The following is a 23,645-nucleotide window of genomic DNA, read 5'->3' on the forward strand; positions in this document are numbered from 1 at the left end:
ATTGGAGAAAACAATACACTATTATTTCTACAATAGTGTGAAAACAGCAACTATATTTTCACTTACAAACCTGATCAGTCACTTAAGTTTAGAATTGATAACACCCCATACAATATATTCATTGTTAATGACTTCAATGACGGATTGCAAATACAAAATTGTGATAAATATCAATCATGTTTTGCTCTACATATATAATAGCAATGATCTGTGTTTAGCAATTGGTCTAGCAAAAAACTTAAAAGGTTTAGGTATTTTGAGCATTCTACACACCTGTTGTTGTAACTGCAAACGTTCTGTTCAGATCTAAAGAGGAGGATCGGGAATGGGAGGCATGAGGTCGTGGCGGGGGTGGTGGTGGAGCAGCACTGTCAGGTGATGTTCCTGATTGTGACCTGTAAAAAGGAATGATTTGTCACACAAGACATACTAGATAATTTACAAGGAGTAACACTTTCCATCCCATATTTTACCAGGAACATTTATTAGTAAAAACGGCAAAAGGCAAAAAAATATTAAGTTAGCTATTCTTGTCCAGAGATTTAACAAAGAACATTGTTAATGAGTTCCGTAAGAAAAGTGTTCACAACATGTCATATTAGGAGGGTTGAGTAGTAACGCTGTCACAGGCCTAAACACTGGGAGGCAGAACTTTGGTAGTGGAAGCAGACAGAGGAGGAAAAAAAATAGGGATTTTTGCTTCAAGACACAGGATGATGGTGGTCCATTTGTCAAAGCACAAGTGACAGACCCAGGGAGAATACGAAAACCCAGAATTATGGGTTAGGTATAGAAAAGAATAAAAAGGGGAAATTAGGAGTAATTGGAAAGAATGATAGAAGTTCATACATTTATGGGGTCAGAGACAGTCTCCACCCATACCAATAATGCATTTCTAGATAATATATTTGTGTGTTCAAGCCATACATGATAAAAACTGACATGGTCACCAGAAGAGCAGAGGAAGTTTGGTGCCTACAAATTTAGGCATACCTCCCTTTGAATTAGCCTATGCTTTGCTCAGACATAAACTACCAGCAGTTTGTGATTCCAATGAATTCAAAAAGTTTGTTCCTGACAATATAATCATCACCAGTGTTATGAAAACCTCTTAAAGAAGGTGTCAAATTCCCCCAAAACTGCTTCATCGGAAAGAGACCTCACTCCCTGAAAGTAACAAAGTACCTCACTGGTTTCAGAAGCCACTGACATTTAGTCAACCCTTTGCCCAGGTATGCCATATTATAACAAAATTAATAAAACACATTAGTGTGAAAAGTTCAAATAACAAGCAGAAAATGAAGATGAGAGTAAATGAAGAAGGCTTTAGCCAGTCAATCATGTCAAGTCACAAACATAAGCATTAACTATGGTATAATAACAGAGATGAGGGCCTGTAAAATGAGTTTGAAGAATATTTAGAGTCTATGAAGACGTTTCCACCAACCACACAAGAAAATTAGGAGCAGTATCTTATTATGTTGTTAACTGCAGGTTAGCAGAGACAACAATGTCTTAGGAGAGGAATTCTAGAGGATAGAAACTCCCTCTATCACTACCAAATAAGAAGTGTTATAATATTAGTTCACACAATGGCAAGTGTGTTATAAATACATATATTTTAAACCACACATACTGGATGGTTGGTCACTGGAGATATTTACTCTATTTACTGGACAACATACAATTTTCCTGCATAGTTTGTTGTTTCATTGTATGCCATGAAATCAAAAGCATGTTTATTATATCAATAATAAGTGATAAGTGGTTAAGAGATTATAGTTAAGGGATTACGGTTAAGGAGTTAAAAGATAAGGTTTATTTGATAAGGTGTTGGTAAGGGTTAAGGGCAAGGTCTGAAGGGTAAAGGTAAGCTGATGTAAAGGGTAACAGTCTTGTAAACCATAACTCGCGCACCAAATACAATGCCCTTAACATTAATGGAACCAATATAATTACTAATGTTGGAAACAATTTTACAGATGCGAATACATATGACTATGCCTGTACAACTTTGACTGAGACAACTAAGAATGCAATATTATTAACTGGTTTGATTATGTGTTGCTATTTAATTTCATGTCAAGACTGGAGGCTAGCATTATGCATATATCTTTTATTGCCAGCTCCTTGCAGCACTTTTAAGTAAACATCACCAGCATCAAAATGTGAGAACTAGAATGTCCCTTAAGCCTATATAAATCCCATCACAGCAGTCATCATCCTCTTATCTGCTGCTCCTTGACAGATAAGTACCGTTTTCTGAACTGTATGTAAGGTTTTTAGATATTTAATACTTTGAGATTATTTCTGTATGTTACTTTGTTTTTTTTACAGCTAAGCATGTGTGGTAATTTAAGTACATTTGAATGTGAATAGTTTTGAGTGACCCAATTTCTGGGTTTTTGCGTGTCGGTAGCTATTAGGTTAGAAGAACTAAGTAAGAAATAAATAATAATGAAGGGGCTGTTACCGCGAGGGCACGAGTGGCCGTTTCAGGCTCATGATCGGCAGCGGTAAATGCTCTAGATCACCGACCTGTGCTTGCACGAGCCTTCCTTCGCTCGTGCAGAGGAGATCGCTTGTTGTTTCTTGAGGTCACCATGGGAACAGGATTGTTCCTCTGAGGCGTCCGTAATGGCGAACGTGACGTCACGCATGTTACAAGGTCATGTTGGGCCATTTTGGAAAAAGAAGCTCTTGGCATTTAAACAAATTGAATTAAAGGTAAAGATCACCAATTTTGGAAAAGCTAGTGGTAATAGTTACCTCAAGCCAACTGTCCAAACAGTTGATCCATAGTGTTTTGACGGTCGGCAGCTTAGGTAGGACAGTGGCAGGGCGGAAAGTTAAAAAAACAAAAAAAAGGAAGGAAGGAGAAGATAGATTTAATTTTAAGTTTCAGGAGAAAGTGATTTATATGTAGTAGGGATAACATTTTTAAATATAAATCTTTTCCTTAATTTAAAAAAAAAATAAAAAAGGGAAACATTAGAAATGAGTGGTGGGTTAATCTTCAGGTGTTGGGGACGCTTCATTGGGGAAGTTGGAGGAGGAAGAAGTAAGGACCTCAGTAAAGGAGGCTTTTGAGAATGTTTTTAAGAGGAAAAGTAAGGCTGTGCAATTTTAAGAGGATGAAGTTTGATCAGTGGATGAAGATGAGAGAAGTAAAGACAGAAGATTTGGAAAAAGAAGAAGGAAAATTAAAAATGTTGAGGTTGGTGTCAGATTTCTGACTAAGGAGAAAGGTGTACGAAGTGCCACAAATGATGAAGGTGTCCAACGCAGCACGAAAGATGGTGTTCTTAGCGGCAAAAAGGAAACAGAATGTTCATGAAGATGAATTCAATCAAGAATTTGGAGATAATGAAGATGAGTTCATTTTAGATGATTACTTTGATGATGGATGGGACATGGATGTGGACAAATTAGAGAAGGAAAGGAAGGAAAAGTGGATTGTTAAAGATCCTCAAGGAGAGAATATGTTCAGTCCTGAGATAAGGAATTCCAGAAGTGAGGACTTGTGGCCACTTCCACATGTAGCAGATTTTTTTAAACTAAGGGTAAGGAGACCATTAGAGAAGGAGGCTAGGGCGGTAATGAGAGCAGAGTGCTCGTGGCCGGTTGTTGAGAACAAAACTTGTGTGATGCCTGATTTGGATACTGATTTAATCAGGTTCCTGTTTAAGTGGGGTCGTGATCCAAGGAAAAGGTTAGAGAGGACACTAAAACAGTGTCAGGATCGTTTACTAGATGTATTAGGGACATTAGCCAGAATTTTTGACATGGCTGAGGAAGGAAAGATGAAGTCTCTGCAAGTAGACAACAAGTTACTGCGTGGTTGGTCGCAGAGAGCACTTTGTTTCCTCTGAAATCCTAATGCAGCAATTATGACTAAGAGAAGGCGGTCCTGATGAGGATAAGTCCCAAGTTTGGAGATTTTTCCAAAAAAGAGCCTTCGGAGGACCCTAAGGGTTATTTGTTTGGTGAAGTGGGTTGAAAGTATCTTTCCACCTCCACCAGTTTTAACAAGGCGCAATCCTCTCTGAGAAGAGTGTTGGGCAGAAGTGTTTTTGATCGGGCAAGGGGACGTTCCCCTGGCAGATCATATACAAGATCCCAGTACGAGTCCCAGGGACGTGGTACATTTAGAGGTTTTCAGGCCTCTATGGGGTTTTATCCCCAGGGGGGAAGAACAAGCAGGCCACGCCAGTCAAGAGGAAGAGCACAGTTTGCTCAAGGATTTCAGGGTAAGTATGACTACTCCTTTTGGTTCTTCCCCGTAATAGGTAGACGAAAGATTAAGGCAGTTTGTGAACAATTGGAAGATTTTAACAAAAGATCTGTGGGTACTTCTCGCAGTTCGAGGATATGTTTTAGAATTCAGAAAGGAACCAAGGCAGATGGGGGAGCCAAAGCAGTTAGTCTTTCAAGAGGAGCTACAGAATGTAGTAGAGGAGGTGCAGGAGATGTTACGAAAAGGAGTGTACGAGGAAGTTCAGGGTTCTGTGCATACAATCTTTTTGGTCAGAAAGGACAAGGGTTGGAGATCCATGATAAATTTGAGAGAAGTGAATACATTTCTCCTTTACAGACATTTCAAGATGGAGGGGATCCATCTATTGAGAGATATTTTGCAGAAGAACGATTGGTTGGTGAAATTGGATCTGAAGGATGCGTATTTTACAATTCCTATAGCGAAGGAGAGTCACAGGTTTCTTCAGTTCAGGTGGTTAGGAGTTTTGTATCAGTTTGCATGCCTTCCATTTGGGTTGGCATTGGCACCTTGGTGTTTTACAAAGGGTTTGAGACCAGAGGCGAAATTTCTCAGGGAGAGAGGTATAAGAAGGATCATGTATCGGGACGATTTTTTAATAATGTCGCAGAGTCAGGAGGAATTGATGGAGGAACTGCATGCAGCTGTATGTCTTTTGGAACGACTGGGGTTTATGATCAACAGAGAAAAGTCAGTTCTGGAACCCAGTCAGTGTTTGGAGTTTTTTGGTTTCATGGGTGAACACGAAGGAACGACTGAGTTTACCGGAAAAAATGGTGGTAAAGATAAAGTCAGAAGTCAAAGGTTTGCTGAAGAAACAGTCTGTACTTTTTGGTGTATGTCCGGATTTTGTGTTAGAAACAGATGCAAGTCTCTTTGGTTGGGGGGTTTGTTGGGAGCATCAAGAGACTGGTAGGAGAGGGGTTTGAGAGTAGACTTCAGAGCATATAAATGGTTTGCAAATGAAAGCAGGTCTCTTTCCTTTGCAAAGTTTTGAAAAAAAGTTGAGGAACTTAATATTTTACTGAAGATGGACAATATCTCAGTGGTTCGGCATATAAACAGCTTGGGAGGAAGCAGGTCGAAGAATTTGACTCAGATTGAGAAGCAGATTTGGTGTTATTGTCAAGAGCAAAAGATTGTGTTGCAGGCTGAGTATTTCCCAGGCCAGGACAATTTAGTGGCAGACTGGAATTACAGATTTCTCAGGGATTACAGCAATTGGAAGTTAAATGTTCAAATCATCCAGAGAATATTTCAGGCTTGGTGGCCTCTAGAGCTGGATTTGTTTGCAACAAGACTAACATTCCAGTTGAGTCGGTATTACAGTGGAGACTGGATCCTCTAGCAGAGGAGGTGGATGCTTTTTAGCAGGGTTGGAGGAAGGTACGCGGGTATGCATTTCCTCAGTTTGCAGTGATACAGATAGTATTGTTGATGCTGAGGAGGCAGATGTCAAGTAATTCTTGTGAGGCCTTTTTGGGCACGACCGGCTTGGTTTCCAGGCGTGTTGGAGTTGGCAATAGAGCAACCCTTTTTTAATTCAGGAATCAGAGGATGTACTTTTAAGGCCAGAAGGGGTTTTACATCCTTTGGTCGTGGAAGGGGCTTTGAGTCTTCTTGTTTGGAAGATATCGGAGGAAGAGTGCAAATCGCAGGGCTTTCACAACAGGCTCAGGATTTACTCAGAGTCGTATGTGGGATGTGAGTTTACTTCTTCGTTTATTTGAAGGATGGACAATTAATAGGTTTTCGAGTTTGAAGCAGTTGTCAGGTAAGATGGCAACTTTGTTGTGTTTGATATCCTTCAGGAGGGTTTTGTATGCAAGACCTTTGGAGGCTGAAAATAGAGGTTATAATCCAGACAGGGTAATTTTGCAGATCACTAGGAGAACAAAGACTGTCTGCTATATTCTATCCAAAGTTTGAGGACTATCCTAAATTGTATGAGGTGAGATGTATGAGAGAATATGAGAATAGAATGGATGAGTTCAGACATGACGGAGATAATCCGTTGTTAATTTCATATGTAAGACGTTTCTGGTCAGTAATTTTAGCAACAATAGCTCGTTGGGTGAGGACTTGCAGGTGTTTACGTCTGGTGGACCTTTGGAAAAGATTTTGCATGTAGCAGACTGGCCAAATACTGATGTGTTTGTGAGGTATTATTTGAAGCCCTTAGAACATGTATCGTCTGTGGTATTTACACAGCTTTGAACATGCATAATGTTAACCTCAGGTCTTGACATAAAATGTAGATTCTCCAAGTAGATGAAGATAGAACCTGGATTTAATCAAAGACACAGAGGCTAGCATTATCCCTCCCTCCCAGGTGAGTACATGGAGGAGAGAGTAATCAGTAAATAGAGTAAATTCTGGGGAGGATGTGAATTGCAGTATGTGATGTTAGAAGAACATTTTATATTTTTGTCATGTGTTGTTTTATTTCAGACACCCATTAGAAAACGTCTGGCTCCATCAATAGACATACTACCCAGTGGAGTACATGAAAAATTGTTAGGATCAAGTGGCTAGGGGCCCTACGTGTCCATGAAGCTAGAAGGCACACCAGAGGGAGGCTTTATGAATTTGATAATCTCCCATGGCCACCTTTAAAGCTGCAGCTTGATGCAGTCAATGATTTTCTGGGGCATCCTGGTGCATCAGCTTCAGGAATGGTATTGGGCCTGAGGATGAAGGCAGAGCAGGAGTTGGATTTTCAAACAACAATTTCTCCCTACAGTCAAAGGGTGTGGAAAAAGAGAAACTGGTGTCAGTGCACAGGTGTGGTGCTTATATGTTGTTCTGTGTTGTCACATCCAGAAGTGGGGCAGAGTCATGAAGGAGGATGACTGTCACCTGCCAGCACAAAGGCTCCATTGCAAGTGTTTCTGAATCCAGTATGGCGCCTGGGGAGATTCAGAAGGTGAGGAATCTGCAGTTAGAAGTATTCTTCAAAGTGTCCCTAGTTCTTCAGGACATGTGTTCAATCGTTTTTTTTAAAACAAAATTTATAGTTGACATTCTTTATTTTTCCAAAAAACAGGCATATTCAATATACATCGTACAAAATTATCTAGTTCACTTCATTTTAGTTCCATTATCTAAACTAGCACAGAGAAAAAACAAGGAAGTCTCTCAGTTAGTTCCTCTATATCAGGAGCAAAAAACAAGCTTTGATTACAGTTCCTCCTTTCAAAGTGACAATCCTGGAACACAGTTTACATTGAATAAATCTTCAATCCTGAACAATAACAAGGAACTCCCCCCCCACCCCCCCTTTCCACCAGTTCTTGTCAGATGATACCCTAAATCCATATCTAGTGTAATCATATAGGTGGCTAAGCCCATGTTTCCTAGCTCTGTGTAGCCGTTATGCTGTGATGTTTCTCATCCAACTGTTCATGTTGAGTCTGTGCGACCGTCCCTTCCATCTCTTGTACCATTGCCCCCCAGGCCATCAGTACCTCCGGGAGCCTGTCATCCTTCCTGGTCTTTCTCATATGATCTTCGGCCATTACCCATTCTTTTAGGTCTTTCCTCCATTTATCTAACGGTGAGGCATGTGTGGACAACCAGTGGATTGCAATTCTCCTCATGGCTACCATGAGTTCCAATATCAAAAATAGCCTACTAGTTTTACGTTTGGGATTTTGGGGGATCAACCCAAGGAGACAGGTTTTCACCTCTGAGGCTATCTCCCATACCGATATTCTATTCAGTTGTTCTAAAACATCAGCCGAATAGATTAGTATTTTTTGACAATGCCATATCATATGTACAAAATCTGCTTGTGTAGGTTGACAGCGGGGGCATTTGGGGTCTCTAGTTGTGTTTATACCGTGAAGCCTCCTGGGTAAAAGGTAAGTCATGTGGACTTTGCTATATTGTATTTGTTTAAATCTATTGCATATTGATACTGTACGGACACTTTTGTGAATCTTTACCCAGTCTTTAGCCGTTAGTATGTGCTCACTGACCTCTTGCCATTTTCCTTCTACTTTCAGGGGTTTAGTCTTTTTATCTTCTCTCAGCGCCCTATAAAAATGAGAAGGAAAATGCTACTTACCAGTATGCATCTGTTCTTGGCATGTAGAGCTGCAGATTTGAATACTATTGCATAGATCGCCATCTGGTGTTGGGCTCAGATGTTTGCAGCTTGTTTTTGTCTTGGAAGAAGTCTTTGTAGTCACGAGGTAGAGGACTCCTCCCTAGCATGATAGTGCGCATGGGCATCGACTACATCCTTAGATTGTTTTTGCCACGATTGGTTACGATGGAGTAATAAGAAGTAGAAAGATGTCCATGTGTAATGTATCTAATTAAGATATTACTGTAACAGATAGAGGTACCTGGGGAGGTGGGTGGGCGTATACAAATCTGCAGCTCTACATGCCAAGAACAGATGCATACTGGTAAGTAGCATTTTCTGTTTGAGACATATGAGCTGCAGATCGTATACTTTTGCATAGACTATACAGCAGTTACCTCCTCAGCGGCGGATACCTGTATCTGTTGCAGTGGTTTGAAAAAGTGTTCGTAATACAGCCTGGCCCACACTAGCTTATTGTTTTGCTTGCACATCTACACAATAGTGTTCTGTGAAGGTGTGTGGTGTAGACCAAGTTGCTGCTTTGCAGATGTCATCTAGGGGAATGTTCCCGAAGAATGCCATAGAAGCCCCTAGTTTGCGTGTGGAATGAGCTCTAGGGGGAATGGTTAATGTGCGTTTGGCTTTGATATAGCATATCTGAAAGAAACACGTTAGTTAGATTCCTTACCTTAGAATAGATACCTTGGAATATCCCCAGGCGTCAGGCTGTATCCTTAAAGATTTTTCGTCAGCAGTACCCTTGCGCATCGGTAGGCGTCGTCTGCGACTGCGTGTCCGTCGTCGGCGTCGTGATCGCCGGGATGACGTCGGAGTACTTAGACGCCGCCCTCGCGCGCTGACGTCGGTTCTTCTTTTTTCCGCGCCAGTAAGCGCAGATCCGGGAAGAGCGTTCCCTTAGTCATTTTTGACGAACTTTTTGGACATTTTTGTCTATCTTTTCGAGTCGACTTCAACTCCTGGTGCCGCTAGGGATGCCCGGGTTCAAGCCGTGTGACGTTTGTCACCGACTAATGTCGGTTACCGACCCCCACCATCGGTGTCTCTACTGTCTTGGGGCCGACCATGATGACCAGTCGTGCCCCGACTGCAGGGCCTTGACCTCCAAGGATAGGCGGGAGCGGTCCCGCAAGCTCCTCGAGATCCGGCAGTCGGCTCTGCGCCACTCGAGGTCCCGGTCGAGGAGGAGGTCGAGGGACCGGTCCCGGAGCTGAAGTCATCACCGCTCGTCGGGATCCAAGTCCTCGCATTCAGGTAAGTCAAGGCATAGTAAAAAGAAGTGGAAGAAGCGACATCGCTCTTCTGACTCCCCTCGCCGGTCGCGTGACTCGGCTGAGGGTCTGGGTGGCACCACCCGCGTGGCGCCGCAGGAGTCGCATCCGGCCCCATACCCTCCGGTCACTGGGCCTCATGCGACTCCGGGCGAGATTCGAGACTTCCTCGGGACCATGAGGAGTCTCGTTTGCCGTTGAGGCCTGCCGTCGTGCCTCCAGGCCCCGCAGGTCCGACTTGGGGTCCTAGCGAGCCGGCGGCTTCGGCCCGGCACCGTCGTCGACTTTGGTCCCGACGCTGCAGGTCCCTGTGGGATCCAGGCCTGGATCCCGGTCGAAGCCGGTTGACCTCACGACTCCTCTGCTGGCCCCTACCACCATGGTGTCGCTCCCGGCGCCGTCCTCGGATGACGCCGTCCCTTGTCTGGGTCCAGCGTCGGAGCGGCGCCACTTGGCGCCGTTTCCAGCACCGATGGGTGAGCATTTCAACTATGACCCGGCTCCGTTCTTTCTGCCTGTTTACCAGGAGACGGATGAAGGGGAGGACTGGGAGGGGTCTGAGGACCCTCTAGCACAGCAGTGCCAGTTAAGTCAGGACTGGGCAGACGAGCTGGGGGATGCCAGTGGGCTAGACACTTCGCCTGACACTGGTTTCATCTCTCCTCCTTCCGTGGCTACGGAGGAGGGTGCGACTTATGCTGTGGTGCTGCGCAGGGTGGCCCAGGCCTTACACCTGGAGCTCCCTGCAGCGACCGTGAGGACTAACCTCCTCACTGAGGTGCTTCAACCGCCGGTTAGCTCTTCAGATCCTCTACTGCAGTTTAATGAGGCCCTCACCGATGTTCTGATGGGCACTTGGTCCAAGCCCTCCACAGTCTCTCCTGTGGATCGGAACGTGGCCCGGTGCCACCGCCCAGGAATCCAAAAGGTTGGAGCAATTTGGCAAGAAACGGTTTTCCTCCCTCAGTCAGGGGTTGCGGTCCATTAATACCGCGTGCCTTTTGGACCGTTACACCAACTCTTTGTGGGATACGGTGGCGGACGTGCTGTCCCAGTGTCCAGAGGAGGCCAGGACACTGCTCACCCAGGCTCTTGCAGAGGGGCATGATGCAGCACGGTACTCCATCCGATGTGGACTTGACACCACAGACTCGCTGGGTAGAGCGATTGCAACGACGGTGGCGATTCGTCGTCACGCCTGGCTGAGGTCCACAAACTTTTCAGGGAATGTCCAGAGCACCCTCATGGACATGCCCTTTGATGGCCGTCGCCTTTTTGGCGACAAAGCGGATAGCGCGCTGGAGCACTTTAAGGACTCCAGGGCTACGGCCAAGTCCTTGGGCCTCTCGGCCCAGCACCAGCAAACTTCTGCTTTTCGTCCCTTTCGTGGCCAGGGAAGGCGCGCCCCGCACGTTCGTACAGCCACAGACCGCAGAACCAGCCTCAACGCGGTCGCGGACGTGTATTCCGCCATGGCAGAGCAGGGGACAGAGAGCCGGTCAGTCCACATCTGCTCCCGCAGCATCTGCCTCAAAGCCTTTCTAGTCCGAGCTTTCTGGCCCATTCCACGCCAGTGGGAGGCAGAGTTCGCCGTCACCTGCTCCACTGGCGTACCATAACTTCGGACAGGTGGGTGCTGCAAATCGTCCGAAAGGGCTACTACCTCCCCTTCGAGGCGACCCCTCCAGCCATGCCACCGCAGTACCACCGCATGTCGGGGATCATTTGCAACTTCTGCAGGAGGAAGTTACGGCCCTCTTGGCCAAGGGGGCCATCGAGCGCGTTCCTGGCCCAGAAGTAGGATGGGGCTGTTACTCCCACTACTTTCTGGTTACCAAGAAGGGCAAAGGGGGCCTATGTCCCATCTTGGACCTCAGGAGTGTCAACTCCTTCCTCCGGAAGGAGAGGTTCAAGATGCTCACCTTAGCTCAGGTTCTGGCTGCCCTAGACCCTGGAGACTGGATGGTAGCGTTGGACTTGCAGGACGCTTATTTCCACATCCCCGTCCTGCCGGCCCACCGGCGTTACCTGCGGTTCACAGTAGGCCACGAGCACTTTTGGTTTACCGTGCTCCCCTTCTGCCTCACCAGTGCCCCTCGGGTGTTCACGAAAGTGATGGCGGTGGTCGCAGCTCATCTGCGCAGGTTAGGTGTTCCAGTCATCCCCTATCTCGACGACTGGTTGTTGAAGGCGGGCTCGCCCCAGACAGTCGTCTCCCACCTCCAGACTACGGCCGACCACCTGCATTTCCTGGGGTTCTCCATCAACGTGCCAAAGTCACATCTGAGTCCCACCCAGCAGCTCCTCTTCATCGGAGCGGTTCTGGACTCGGCGCAGTTTCGGGTCTATCCTCCCTAACAGCGGGTTCGGGATATTCAGACTCTGATTCATATCTTTCAGCCTTTATCCTGAGTTTCGGTCAGGATGGCTTTACAGCTGCTGGGTCTGATTGCCTCCTGCATCCTGCTGGTACATCACGCCAGGTGGCAGATGCGGGCTCTGCAGTGGGACCTGAAGTTCCAGTGGGCGCAACATCATGGCAACCTGTCTGACCACGTCCTGATCACGGAGGGCAATGCAAGACAGTTGCAGCGGTGGCTCACAGACCACGATTGGGTCAGTGGCAGATCCCTTTCCCTACCCCAACCGGAGCACGTGGTGGTGACGGATGCGTCCCTCCTGGGATGGGGGGGGCCACATGGGAAAGGCGGAGATCAGAGGACACTGGTCCCCGGAGGAGTCCCGGCTCCATATCAACCTATTGGAGCTGCGGGCGATCCGGCTTGCACTGAAGGCATTCCTTCCCTCTGTCCGGGGAAGTTTAGTGCAGGTGTTCATGGACAACACCACCGCCATGTGGTATTGCAACAAACAGGGCGGGGTGGGGTCGTGGACCCTTGGTCAGGAGGCTCTGCGCCTCTGGACATGGCTGGAACATCAGGGCATCACCCTGGTGGTTCAACACCTGGCGGGCTCTCTGAACGCCAGGGCGGACAAACTCAGCCGTCGGTGCATGATGGATCACGAATGGCGTCTGAACTCGGACGTGGCGCAAGGCCTCTTTCGGCAATGGGGAGAGCCTTGGTTAGATCTATTCACCACCAAAGAGAATGCGCAATGTCATCAGTTCTGCGCGTTGGAATTTCCAAGGCAGCACTCGCTCGGACACGCTTTTCGTCGCGAGTGGACTTGCGGTCTGTTATACGCCTTTCTGCCTATACCACTTCTGCCCAGAGTGCTAAAGAAAATCAGGCGCGACTGGGCTCAAGTCATCCTTGTGGCTCCGGATTGGGCACGAAGATACTGGTATCCCGAGCTACTCTGTCAATCGATCCCCCGATTCGACTGCCTCTTCAGGAGGACCTTCTGTCGCAGCAGCAGGGGACGGTCCTCCACCCGAACCTGTCCAGCCTCCACCTCCATGCGTGGAGATTGAGCGGCGGCAGTTGATGCCATTTGACTTGCCTTCTGAAGTCTGTGATGTCATTCTGGCAGCCAGGCGTCCCTCCACTAAAACGGTATACGCCTGCAGGTGGAACAAATTTGTGGTATGGTGCACAGCAAAGGCTGTGGATCCCCTTTCCGCCCCTCTTTCTGAGGTTCTCCTCTATCTTCTTTCCCTGGCCCAGCAGGGCTCTGCTCTGGGCACCATCAAGGGATATCTTTCAGCTGTTTCTGCCTTCTTAAGGATTCCTGATCAGCCGTTTCTTTTCAAGTCCCCTGTTGTAAATAGATTCTTAAAAGGCATTACTCACACGTTTCCTCCTGTCCCCTTTGTGATGCCTCAGTGGGACTTGAATCTGGTGTTAACCTACCTGATGTGTGCTCCCTTTGAGACACTTCATAACTGCCCTCTTCGTCTTCTGACTCTCAAGACTGCTTTCCTGGTTGCCATCACCTCTGCCAGATGGGTGAGTGAGCTCCAGGCTCTTTCTCCTAAGCCTCCTTTGCTCTCTGTCCATCAGGACAAGGTTGTTCTGCGGACTCGCCCTTCTTTTCTTCCTAAGGTGGTTACTACATCGGGCAGTCTGTTACCTTACCCACCATCTTTCCGCCTCCGCATCCCTCGAAAGAGGAAGAGAGGCTCCACCGTCTGGACCCAAAACGTGCGGTCTCCTATCTGGACCGCACAAAACAGTTCCTGGTGGATGACCAACTCTTCGTTGGCTACGTGGGCGCTAAGAAGGGGCGGGCAGTGCACAAACGAACCATCTCTCGGTGGGTCGTTTTGTGCATTATGGTCTGTTATTCCTTGGCTAAGAAGGGTCCTCCTGTGGGGCTGAGAGCCCATTCCACTAGGGCCACAGCGGCTACTACTGCCTTGGGACGGGGAGTCCCTCTGCAGGACATTTGTCAGGCAGAAACGTGGGCCTCTCTGCACACGTTTGCCAAGCATTACTGCCTGGACAGTCAAGTCCGCAGAGACGGCTTCTTTGGCCGTTCCGTTCTCCAGGACTTCCTGGTGTGATCTTGGTTCGCAGACCCACCACCTGGGTTGGTATTGCTGGGGTATCTATTCTAAGGTAAGGAATCTAACTAACATGTTTCTTTCAGATGAACAAGTTACTTACCTTCGGTAACGATCTATCCATAAGAAAATTTGATTCCTTACCACCCCACCCATCCTCCCCGTTCTGCGAACTGATATCTAAGGTTTAGGTCATCCCTTTCAGGGTCCTAGTTTCATTGTACCAGTGTCGGTTTCTTGCATGGCTTTGTTTGGTCTTTCTAAAGGATTATGTCCCTTCAATGTAGTAGAGTATTGCTCTTTTAATGTCTAGCGTGTGAAGAGCTCATTCTGCTACTTAGTCTGGTTGAGGGAAAAACACTGGGAGTTCAACAGACTGGTTGAGATGAAAGGCAGATACGAATTCGGGTAAAAATGTAGGGTTAGTCCTAAGAACCACTTTGTTATGATGTATTTGTAAAAATGGTTCTTGTATGGTTAATGCCTGGAGTTCACTAACTCTTCTGAGAGATGTGATAGCGACCAGAAAAGCAACTTTCCAAGTGAGGAACTGTAGTTCGCATTTGTGCAGAGGTTCAAAAGGGGGGCCCATGAGTCTGATAAGGACCACGTTTAGGTTACAAACTGGAGAGGGCGGAACTCTGGGTGGAATTATTCTCTTAAGTCCTTCCATAAAAGCTTTGATAGCAGGCACTCGAAACCAAGACAAGTGTTGTCTGTTTTGTAGATAGGCTGCTATGGCAGCTAGATGTAGCCTAATAGATGTATAGGCTAGGTTACATTGTTGTAGATGCAAGAGGTAGCAGATAATGTTCTGAATAGAAGCATCTAGCGGATTGATTTTGTTATTTGTGCAGTAAATGACAAATCTTTTCCATTTTGCTGCATAGCATGCTCTGGTGGTAGGACGCCTAGCTTCCTTAATGACGTTCATAAAGTTTGGCGGGAGATTGAGGTAGCCAAACTCTAAGGCCTCAGGTGCCAGATCGCAATGTTGATTTGATTGGAATCTGGATGTCTTATCTCTCCATGGTTCGGAGTGAGAAGTCTGGGCGAGAGGCGTAGCTTTTGATGAGGAACTACGGATAGTTCCAATAGGGTTGTGAACCATGGTTGCCGGGCCCATGTTGGAGCATCTAGGATCATTGTGAGGGAATGCTGTTTGAGTTTCCGAACCACTAACGGAATGAGTGGGAGAGGCGGAAAAGCATAAGCAAATTTGCCTGACCAGTTCATCCATATCGCATGAGTGTGGATACCTGGACGCTACGGTTGGGTATTTTGCGTTTTGGTGTGTGGCGAACAGATCTATTTCTGGATGGCCCCACATATGAAAGAATGGAAGAAGAACTTGAGGATTAAGTTCCCATTCGTGGATCTGCTGTGTTTGACGACTGAGCAGATCTGCGATTTGATTGTGTACCCCGGGAGGTATTCTTCAAGGAGATATATGTTTTGCGGAAAGGCCCATCTCCATATGCTCTGAGCTAGGTGTGAAAGCTGCAGAGAGTGTGTTCCTCCCTGTTTCTGTATGTAGTACATTGCTGTCATGTGGTCTGTGCGGACCAGGACAGCTTTGCCTGGGAGGTGAGGTTGAAAAGATTTTAACGCTAGGAAGATTGCTAACAAATCGAGGTAGTTTATGTGGAATTGTTTTTGTTGGGGGGTCCATATGCCCTGGATGGTATGGGTTTGAAGATGAGCTCCCCAGCCAGTACGCATTGCGTCTGCTGTTAGCACTGTCTGTGGAACCAGGTCGAGAAACTGCCACCCTTCGGAAAGGTTTTGTGTATTACACCACTGCAGAGAGCGATGGGTACGGTCGTCCACCAACACCAGATCTGTTATCTGACCTTGAGCCTCGTTCCACTGACGTGCCAAACATTCCTGTAATGGACGCATTTGGAGTCTTGCATAAGGGACGAGGAGGATGCAGGAGACATCATCCCGGTTAACTGCATGAACACTGGTGCTGATAGTGAGTGTTGAGGCTGAAATTTTTGGATTAGGGTTTGCATGGAGCTTATCCTGACTGCATTGGGGTATGCTAGAGCTTTTGAAGTATCTATTGTAGCCCCTAGGTATTGCTGTATATTGGATGGTTGGAGATGGGATTTGGCTAGGTTTATTGTGAATCCAAAGCTGTGAAGCAGTTGAATTATCCTGTTTGTGTGTTGCACACAGCTTCTGTGTGATTTGGCTTTTATGAGCCAGTTGTCAAATTTAGGGAAGAAATGAATGTGCTGTCTTCTTAAGTGGGCTGCAACTACTGCAAGGCATTTGGTGAAGACTCTGGGTGCTGTAGTGACCCCGAACGGGAGAACTTTGAAGTGGTAGTGTTGACCATCTACCACAATCCTTAGATATTTCCTGTGAGCGGGGTGAATGGGAATATGGAAGTAGGCGTCCATTAGATCCAGAGTGGAGAGAAAGTCGCCCAGTTGAAGTAGTGGAAGCACCTGTTGGAGAGTGGCCATGTGGAAGTGGTCTGACTGAATGTAGAGGTGTAATGGCCTGAGGTCCAGTATGGGCCTGAGAGAACCGCCCTTTTTTGGAATTAGGAAGTAGAGGGAGTAAATCTGTGCCTTGATGAGACAAGGGCACTGGGTCTATTGCATGTTTTTGTAATAGAGACAGAAACTCCTGTTTGAGAAGTGTTAGATGTTGTAAGGACATTGTGTGCTGTCTGGGAGGAATGTTTGGGGAGGTAGAAGTGAGCTCCAGGCAATAACCATACTGGATAATTTGTCTTACCCACTTGTCTGTTGTGATGGAATTCCAGACAGGTAGGAACTGTGAAAGACGTCCCCCGACAGGAGTGGAATGATCGGGGGGGAAGTGGAGGAAAGTCACAGTTTAGTGGTAGGGGAGGTGCAGTTGTTGTTGCCACAACCTCTTCCCTTATTATTGTTGCCTCTGTATCCCCCACAAAAGTATCCTTTGGGGGATTTTTGAGTGGGGCTTTTGTAGGAGAAAGAGGGTTGTTCTGAACCCGTGGTTTTTGAGCAGGCTCTGTAGAAAGAACGGCGAAAACAGCCTCTAGGGGAAGGGAACTGTAAGGCCCCCATAGACTTAGCAGTCTCGGTGTCCTCCTTCATCTTTTCTAGGGATGTGTCAACTGTAGGCCCGAAAAGATGCTCTTGATCAAACGGCTGGTTTAAAATAGCAGTTTGATCCTCCTGCTTGAATCCGGAAATCCGGAGCCAGGCATGTCTGCGCAGCAAGACACTAGTATTGACTGCGCGAGATGCAGTATCTGCTGCATCCAACGCACATTTTATTGAGGTGTTGGTAATTATTTGCCCTCTTGGATAGGGTCGTTGGCTTTCTGCTTGTACTGGTCAGGAAGGTGTTCCATGAGCTTTTCAAGCCCGTCATAGTGGGCTCTGTCGTATCTGGCCAATAAAGCTTGGGCATTGGCGATACACCTGTGACACGATACGTTTCCCTGATGCGTCAATTAACTTGGATTCCTTATAAGGAGGTGGGATGTCAGTTTGCTTGCTTGCGTGCATTAGTTACTACAAGGGAATCCAAGGGGATCTGACTTTTAATATAAATTGGGTCATTAGGAGCTTCCTTGTATTTTTTTATCCACCCTGGGGTTGAGAACCCTGAGGCATGTTTTATCAAGCCTTTTAACATTGGCAGGGTGCGGCTTGTTTTTTGTGAGGGTGCGAAAGATTCTAGCAAAAAACTTCTAAAGGGTCGGAGTGAAAGGGGACTCCATGGTATTGGGCAGCTCTGGAGATTAGTTGCGCGAGCCCAGTCTTGTCATCTGGTGGCGACGGCTTAGATGGATAGACATTCGGGTCATTATATGGGTCGGGGTCTGTATTGTAGTCCTCCCAACGGTCTGTTATGTGGGATGGTATGTGAATCATCATTATCATCCCCCTGTCGATCTGTATCCCTCTCATACGTCATCGTCAGTATCGGATGTCTGAGGTGAAACTATATGTTGTGGGGAGTATGGTGGAGAAATCAATAAGTGTGGATTGACTGGAGAAGGAGGTGGGGAAGTGTTAATGCCCATGTCCTGTCTCTTGGGAGGTACAGAAGGATCCTCTGAAGTGTCCAGTTTCCTCTTTTTTGGAGGCTTGGCGACTAGTTTGCCCGTGTTTGGATCAATAAACAAAGTCTTTTGTTTTGGGGTTGAAAAATCAGGCTGCGTGGGCAAAATGTCTTTGTTCGGTGCTGAAGATTTCGGAACCGAGCCTTCCTTGGACGGAGTCTGAGAGAGTTTTTTTCTGCTCTGAGGCTTTTTTAGGCTCGGACGACTTTTTGGAGTCCGAAGCTTTTTTCGGCTCCGGAGATTTCTTCGGTTCTAAGTCTTTGTCCTTGGTATGTTTAAACGCCAAGAGCTTCTACGTCGACGAAGAGTCTTTGCCTTGTAGCTTCTGTGCCAGGGAGGATTTCCCGGCGCCGGAATGGGATTGCCTCGAGCCAGAGTCGGAAGGCTTATGTTTCAGTTTCATAGTCGGGCCGCGGGGCGTCTGAAGCATGTTGCTGGTGTCATCCCGAGCCAGAGGGCTAGGGTGTTACCGGGGCCTTCGGTTTGCTTTTAGTGAGAGGGGTTTTGCTACTCACGGACCGCTGAGCCGTGGTGACAGTCTCTTCTTCAGCGTCGGAGTCATCCGCTTCGGAGGCATAGATGTCTTCTTGGTCACCCGATTATTCCTGTTGGATTTCGGGATCTGCTCCGAAGAAGTCTGGAATCGAGCTGCTTCTGCGAGACATTTCGTAACGTCGAACCCGACAATCACGGATGGTTTTCTCCGACCTGAACGATGCACGGGCCTTGCAGTTCTTTTCTTCGTACTCCGGAGAGAGGCAGAGATTGCACACCTCGTGCAAGTCTGTGTGTGGGAATTTAGCACCACACCCAGGGCATTTTTTGAAAGGAGTACTTTCCATTGACTGCAGGCGCGGAGAGGCCTAACGGCCCACGTCGAAGATGGAGGCTGAGAATTTTGTTTTGAAGATGCGCGTCGAAAAGGGATAACGCGATCGAAACAATACTGTCGAGTGGAGATAATTGCGTGTCGAAGGGGGATTCAAAACAGATGTCGACCTGGAGCGCAGCAATGTACATCAGAACCCGATGGCGGAAAAAAACAATCTAAGGATGGAGTCGATGCCCATGTGCACTATCTTCCTAGGCAGGAGTCATCTACCTCATGACTACAAAGACTTTTTCCAAGACAAAAACAAACTGCAAACATTTGAGCCCAACACCAGATGGCGATCTATGCAAAAGTATACGATCTGCAGCTCATATGCCTCAAACACTAATTTTTGGCCCCCAGCCATTGTAATTATAGCAACAAGTGTATGTGTATGCTCCGGGGCCTCTGGAAAAGTCGGCCAAAGTTGCTGGGCTGTAGCTGCTATCTTGGCATACTGTAGAAATTGCCCCGCCCCAGTCCAAACTTATCTACCGCATCCTGATACGTATTGAACCTGTTCTCTGGGTATAGGTCTGACTTCTTCAGACAACCACCCCCCCCCTCCATTTTCTAGTTGATATTGTTCGTTCTATTTGAGTAAACTGTGGTATGACCCAAATATCCACCTCTGGTGCATAGGGCACCCCTTTGAGAAGTCTCTTAATTGTTCTATCCCATATTTTGGCCATTAGTCCAATGAAAGGGGGATACTGTTCCAGATGCTGCTTATTTGTCCAGAGAAGCGTTCCTAGCTGCTGTCTACCATAGGTACCCTCCAACAGGGATCGTTCCCACGAGGGATCCGTATCTAGCCATGCTATTGCATCTTGCAATTGGGACACCAGATAATACAACTCCAAGTCCGGAATTTCTAGACCTCCTTTACTCCAATGTTTTTTCATCACCTCCACGCTTACCCTACCCTACACCTTTTCCCATTCCAGAGCAGCCGGGTAAGAGGTACGTCCAGCTCTTTAAAAACTATGTGTGATTTCCTAGATTGATCCTTGCATTGTATAAAGACATCTGGGGAGTGTCACTATTTTAATTAAAGCAATTTTTCCCATCAGGGATAATTTTATGGTATTCCAGAACTTTATACTCCAGTGCAAGTCCATTATTATCCTACCCATGTTATATTCATAGAAGGCGTCTTTTTCCCTGGTAATTCGTATCCAGAGGTATCGCACTGATTCTAGTTCCCATGTAAAACCCATCCCAGGAAGCTGGGACAACTCTCCCATCTCTACCCTTTTTATCGGAAATAATTGTGATTTTAGTTTATTGATATGTAGGCCAGAGGCCCCAGCAAACCTATCTAATGCATGGAACAATACAGGAATTGAATGCGACCGGTGTCGCAAATAAATCAATGCGTCTTCTGCATACAGCAACACTATATGCTCTGTTTGACCAATCTGAATACCGTGACCCTGCAACTCCATCCAGAGGGGGCGTGCCAGTGGCTCCATTGCGAGGGCAAATAACAAGGGGGATAGCGGGCACCCTTGTTGTGTGCACCTTTAAAAAATCATAGCATCTGATATGTACCGTCCGGACTCTCGCCATGTGTCTAGTGTAAAGCAGTTTGACCCATTCTACGAACCCAGACCCCAGTCCCATTTTTAGAAGGACCTGCCAGAGAAATTTCCTTCAAAACGAGTTGAACGCTTGTTCGATGTCAAGAAATGCAAGCGCACTTTCCTCTGCAGTTTCTCCAAGAGCCTGCATTATATGAGCGAGTCCGTGAATGTTCCTTAGCGTATTTCTTCCGGGTATAAACCCTGACTGATCCACATGTATCAGCTGTAGAAGATAGGGAAGCAGCCTACCCGCTAGCACCTTGCTAATAATTTTAAGGTCTACATTTAGCATCGATATAGGTCTATAGGAATTCGGCATCGACAAGTCCTTCCCTGGCATAGGGATCATCACTATTAATGCTTCCCGCATTGAATCTGACAGCTCTCCCCTCTTGTCCGCTTCTTCAGTTACGTCTAACAACCTGGAAGTCACCTGTTCAGTGTATTCTTTATAGAATTCGGCCGTTAGGCCATCCATACTTGGAGATTTAGCTGTTCTCAAACGGGATACTGCTGCTTTTATTTCTCCTACCCCAATTGGGCCCCTCAATATTTCCTGAGCCTCAGTGTCTAGGGTGGGCATCTCTATAACCAACAGGTAGGTTTGTATGGTAAGGGCATGTGAGGGATTTGGGGACTCCAAGTATATTGTATTTAGATGGGTTGCAAATGCCTTATTGATCTCATATTGTGCATAGACCATTCGTTGTTGGTCATTTCTAATTGACAGGATCGGTTGTGGCCGTGTCTCCATACTAATTAGGCATGCCGGTAGATGGCCCGCTTTATCCCCTTCCGTGTAGTATCTCTTCCTACTCCTATTTCTATTACATTTGTCAAGTGTATCCCATAGTTCTCCTATCTTTTGTTGTTGCGCTGTCCATTTAGTAAGTCCCCCTGTATCTGTGGGAAGTGCTTTTTCCAAGATAACCATTTGTTGCTCCTGACGCTTCAAATCTTGTTCTAACACTTTTTTGACTCTGGTCTCAGTAGACATACATGCCCCCCCTTCACACTACTTTCAGGGCATCCCATTCCACTGCTTTAGTACTAGCGGTGTTCCAATTTCTATCAAAGTACCCCTGAAGCTCCTGGCCAATCGTCGCCTTATATGCTGGATCAGTTAATGCTTTGGTATTTATCCCCCAAAGCGGAATCATGGATCCAGGCCTGCCCATAGTATGTCTTGTCAGTAGAGGGGAGTGATCTGATAAATATCGAACCAGATATTGCACCTCCTCAATTCAATAAACTGCCCCTTCCTGTATAAAAAAGTAGTCTTATCTACTATGTGTGTTAGAAGTGGGCGTGTGGCATGAGTACACTGTCTGATGGGGGTTGTGATGCTGCCAGATATCCACCAACTTGTAATTTTTCAACATCTGACATATAGCTTCTCTAGTTTTAGGTTTGGCCTCCGGTCTGGGAGGATATCTATCCAGCGTACCATCTAAGGCACAGTTATGATCCCCTGCAACAATCAGTTCTACATCTGGTGCCAGATCTATCTGTCGCATAACTGACACTAGGAACTCACTATCATCGCTATTCGGGGCATAATGTTTATCAGGCAAACCTTCTGCCCATCTAGTATTCCTTCCACTATCACATATCTTCCCAGTGAATCTGGGATGGACTTTCCCGCTTTAAATGGGGCTCCGGGTGCCACCCATATCAACGCACCCCTCGCATATCCTGAATAGGCTGTTGCAAAAAACTGACCTCTCCATCTTCGTTTGACATACTTAAGGCAATCTCCCCAGAGATGTGTTTCTTGAAAAAAGGCTATGTCTATGTTGTATCGTTTTAGATATGCGGCCACACGGATCCTTTTAGCCATATTATTTAGCCCTCGAACATTCCATGTTATGAACTTGTAGTACTGTCTATCCTTCTTCATAATTGTATTGAAATGCGGTGTAACTTCTCATTATCTCGTTGGGAGGAGACCATCCCACCAGCACGGGCAATCGTCTTGCGTAAAACAATCGATTTTGTGGGATATCTTCTCTGTTCATTTCCGGTACTGAACTTTGGAACAAAACTGTACAAACGCCAAGTGTGAAACCATAAAATCGGAATATCTTGTTTTCCAATTTAGCTGTGCTTCATCCATGCTCATCTTTGACCTGTTTTCAGCCTGACTCTATCCTTGACACCACACTTGCATAAACATTAGGTCACAAATCTAAGTTGAGACACTGTAGGCTGCGTAAACATGCAAAGTCAGCACAAAAGAATAGCTGATGTCTACACTGTGGGTTTTGTGTGTATTTTAAACAATGATAAAGCCTTAGACAAAGTTTGTTCAGATAAGCCTATCTTGTTATGCAGCTTCAAGACGCGACAGTTACACAAGGCACCAAGGTTGTTGATTCTTACCGATGGTCTCATTTGTGTGTTCTTCCCAAAGCTCTATTTACCTCTGGGCGTTCCTAGTCTGTGATTTTCCCTATATAAACCCATGTAACCATTGTTCAGTGTGTTCTATGCTTGGGTATCTTGATGGTACTTGGATGGAAACCCATTCATGAATGATTGAGTAAACTATCCATGGTTTGACTTTGCTCTCCTGTCGATTCCTCCTTACTTGATAAGAACCCGTGGCAAAGTGGTGATCCCTGCATCAGCAGGTTATTAATTAATCTGCTCCAGACAAGTACAAACTCCAATAACACCCTAACCCCTCCCACAGGCAGTAGTAACTGATCCCCGTAGCACAATCTTCGTCTAAGGAATTGAGACTGCGCCACACATTGATCCCCCCCCCCCTCCACCCTGCATCCCTACCCCCAACATTACAATCAACACATTCACTAAATGAGTTCCCAAAAAAAAAAATCTAGGTCTAGATTAACGGCCAGAGTGCCCGGCACAACGCCACCCCGCCCAACCAAAGGCTTAGCAAGGCAGCTACAGTGCACCACAGCTGGATCATCCTAAACTGGATTGCGGCAGAACTGCGACCCAACGCCAGGATCCCATTC

The 23,645-nt window shown here is 46.4% G+C and overlaps 1 protein-coding gene across 20 annotated transcripts in view; it reads right to left on the reverse strand.

Moving 5' to 3' along the window:
* The window catches only part of REPS1 (RALBP1 associated Eps domain containing 1), an 894,243-nt gene that overhangs the window by 237,888 nt on the left and 632,710 nt on the right, over window positions 1-23,645 (reverse strand). For all 20 annotated transcript variants that reach the window (XM_085612456.1, XM_085612466.1, XM_085612457.1 and 17 more), the window contains one exon: window positions 274-395. In XM_085612456.1, the coding sequence (XP_085468582.1) occupies window positions 274-395 (122 nt within the window). The remainder of the gene's footprint in view (window positions 1-273; window positions 396-23,645) is intronic.

Source organism: Triturus cristatus, chromosome 6, assembly GCF_964204655.1.
Source record: "Triturus cristatus chromosome 6, aTriCri1.1, whole genome shotgun sequence".
Classification (NCBI taxonomy): domain Eukaryota; kingdom Metazoa; phylum Chordata; class Amphibia; order Caudata; family Salamandridae; genus Triturus; species Triturus cristatus.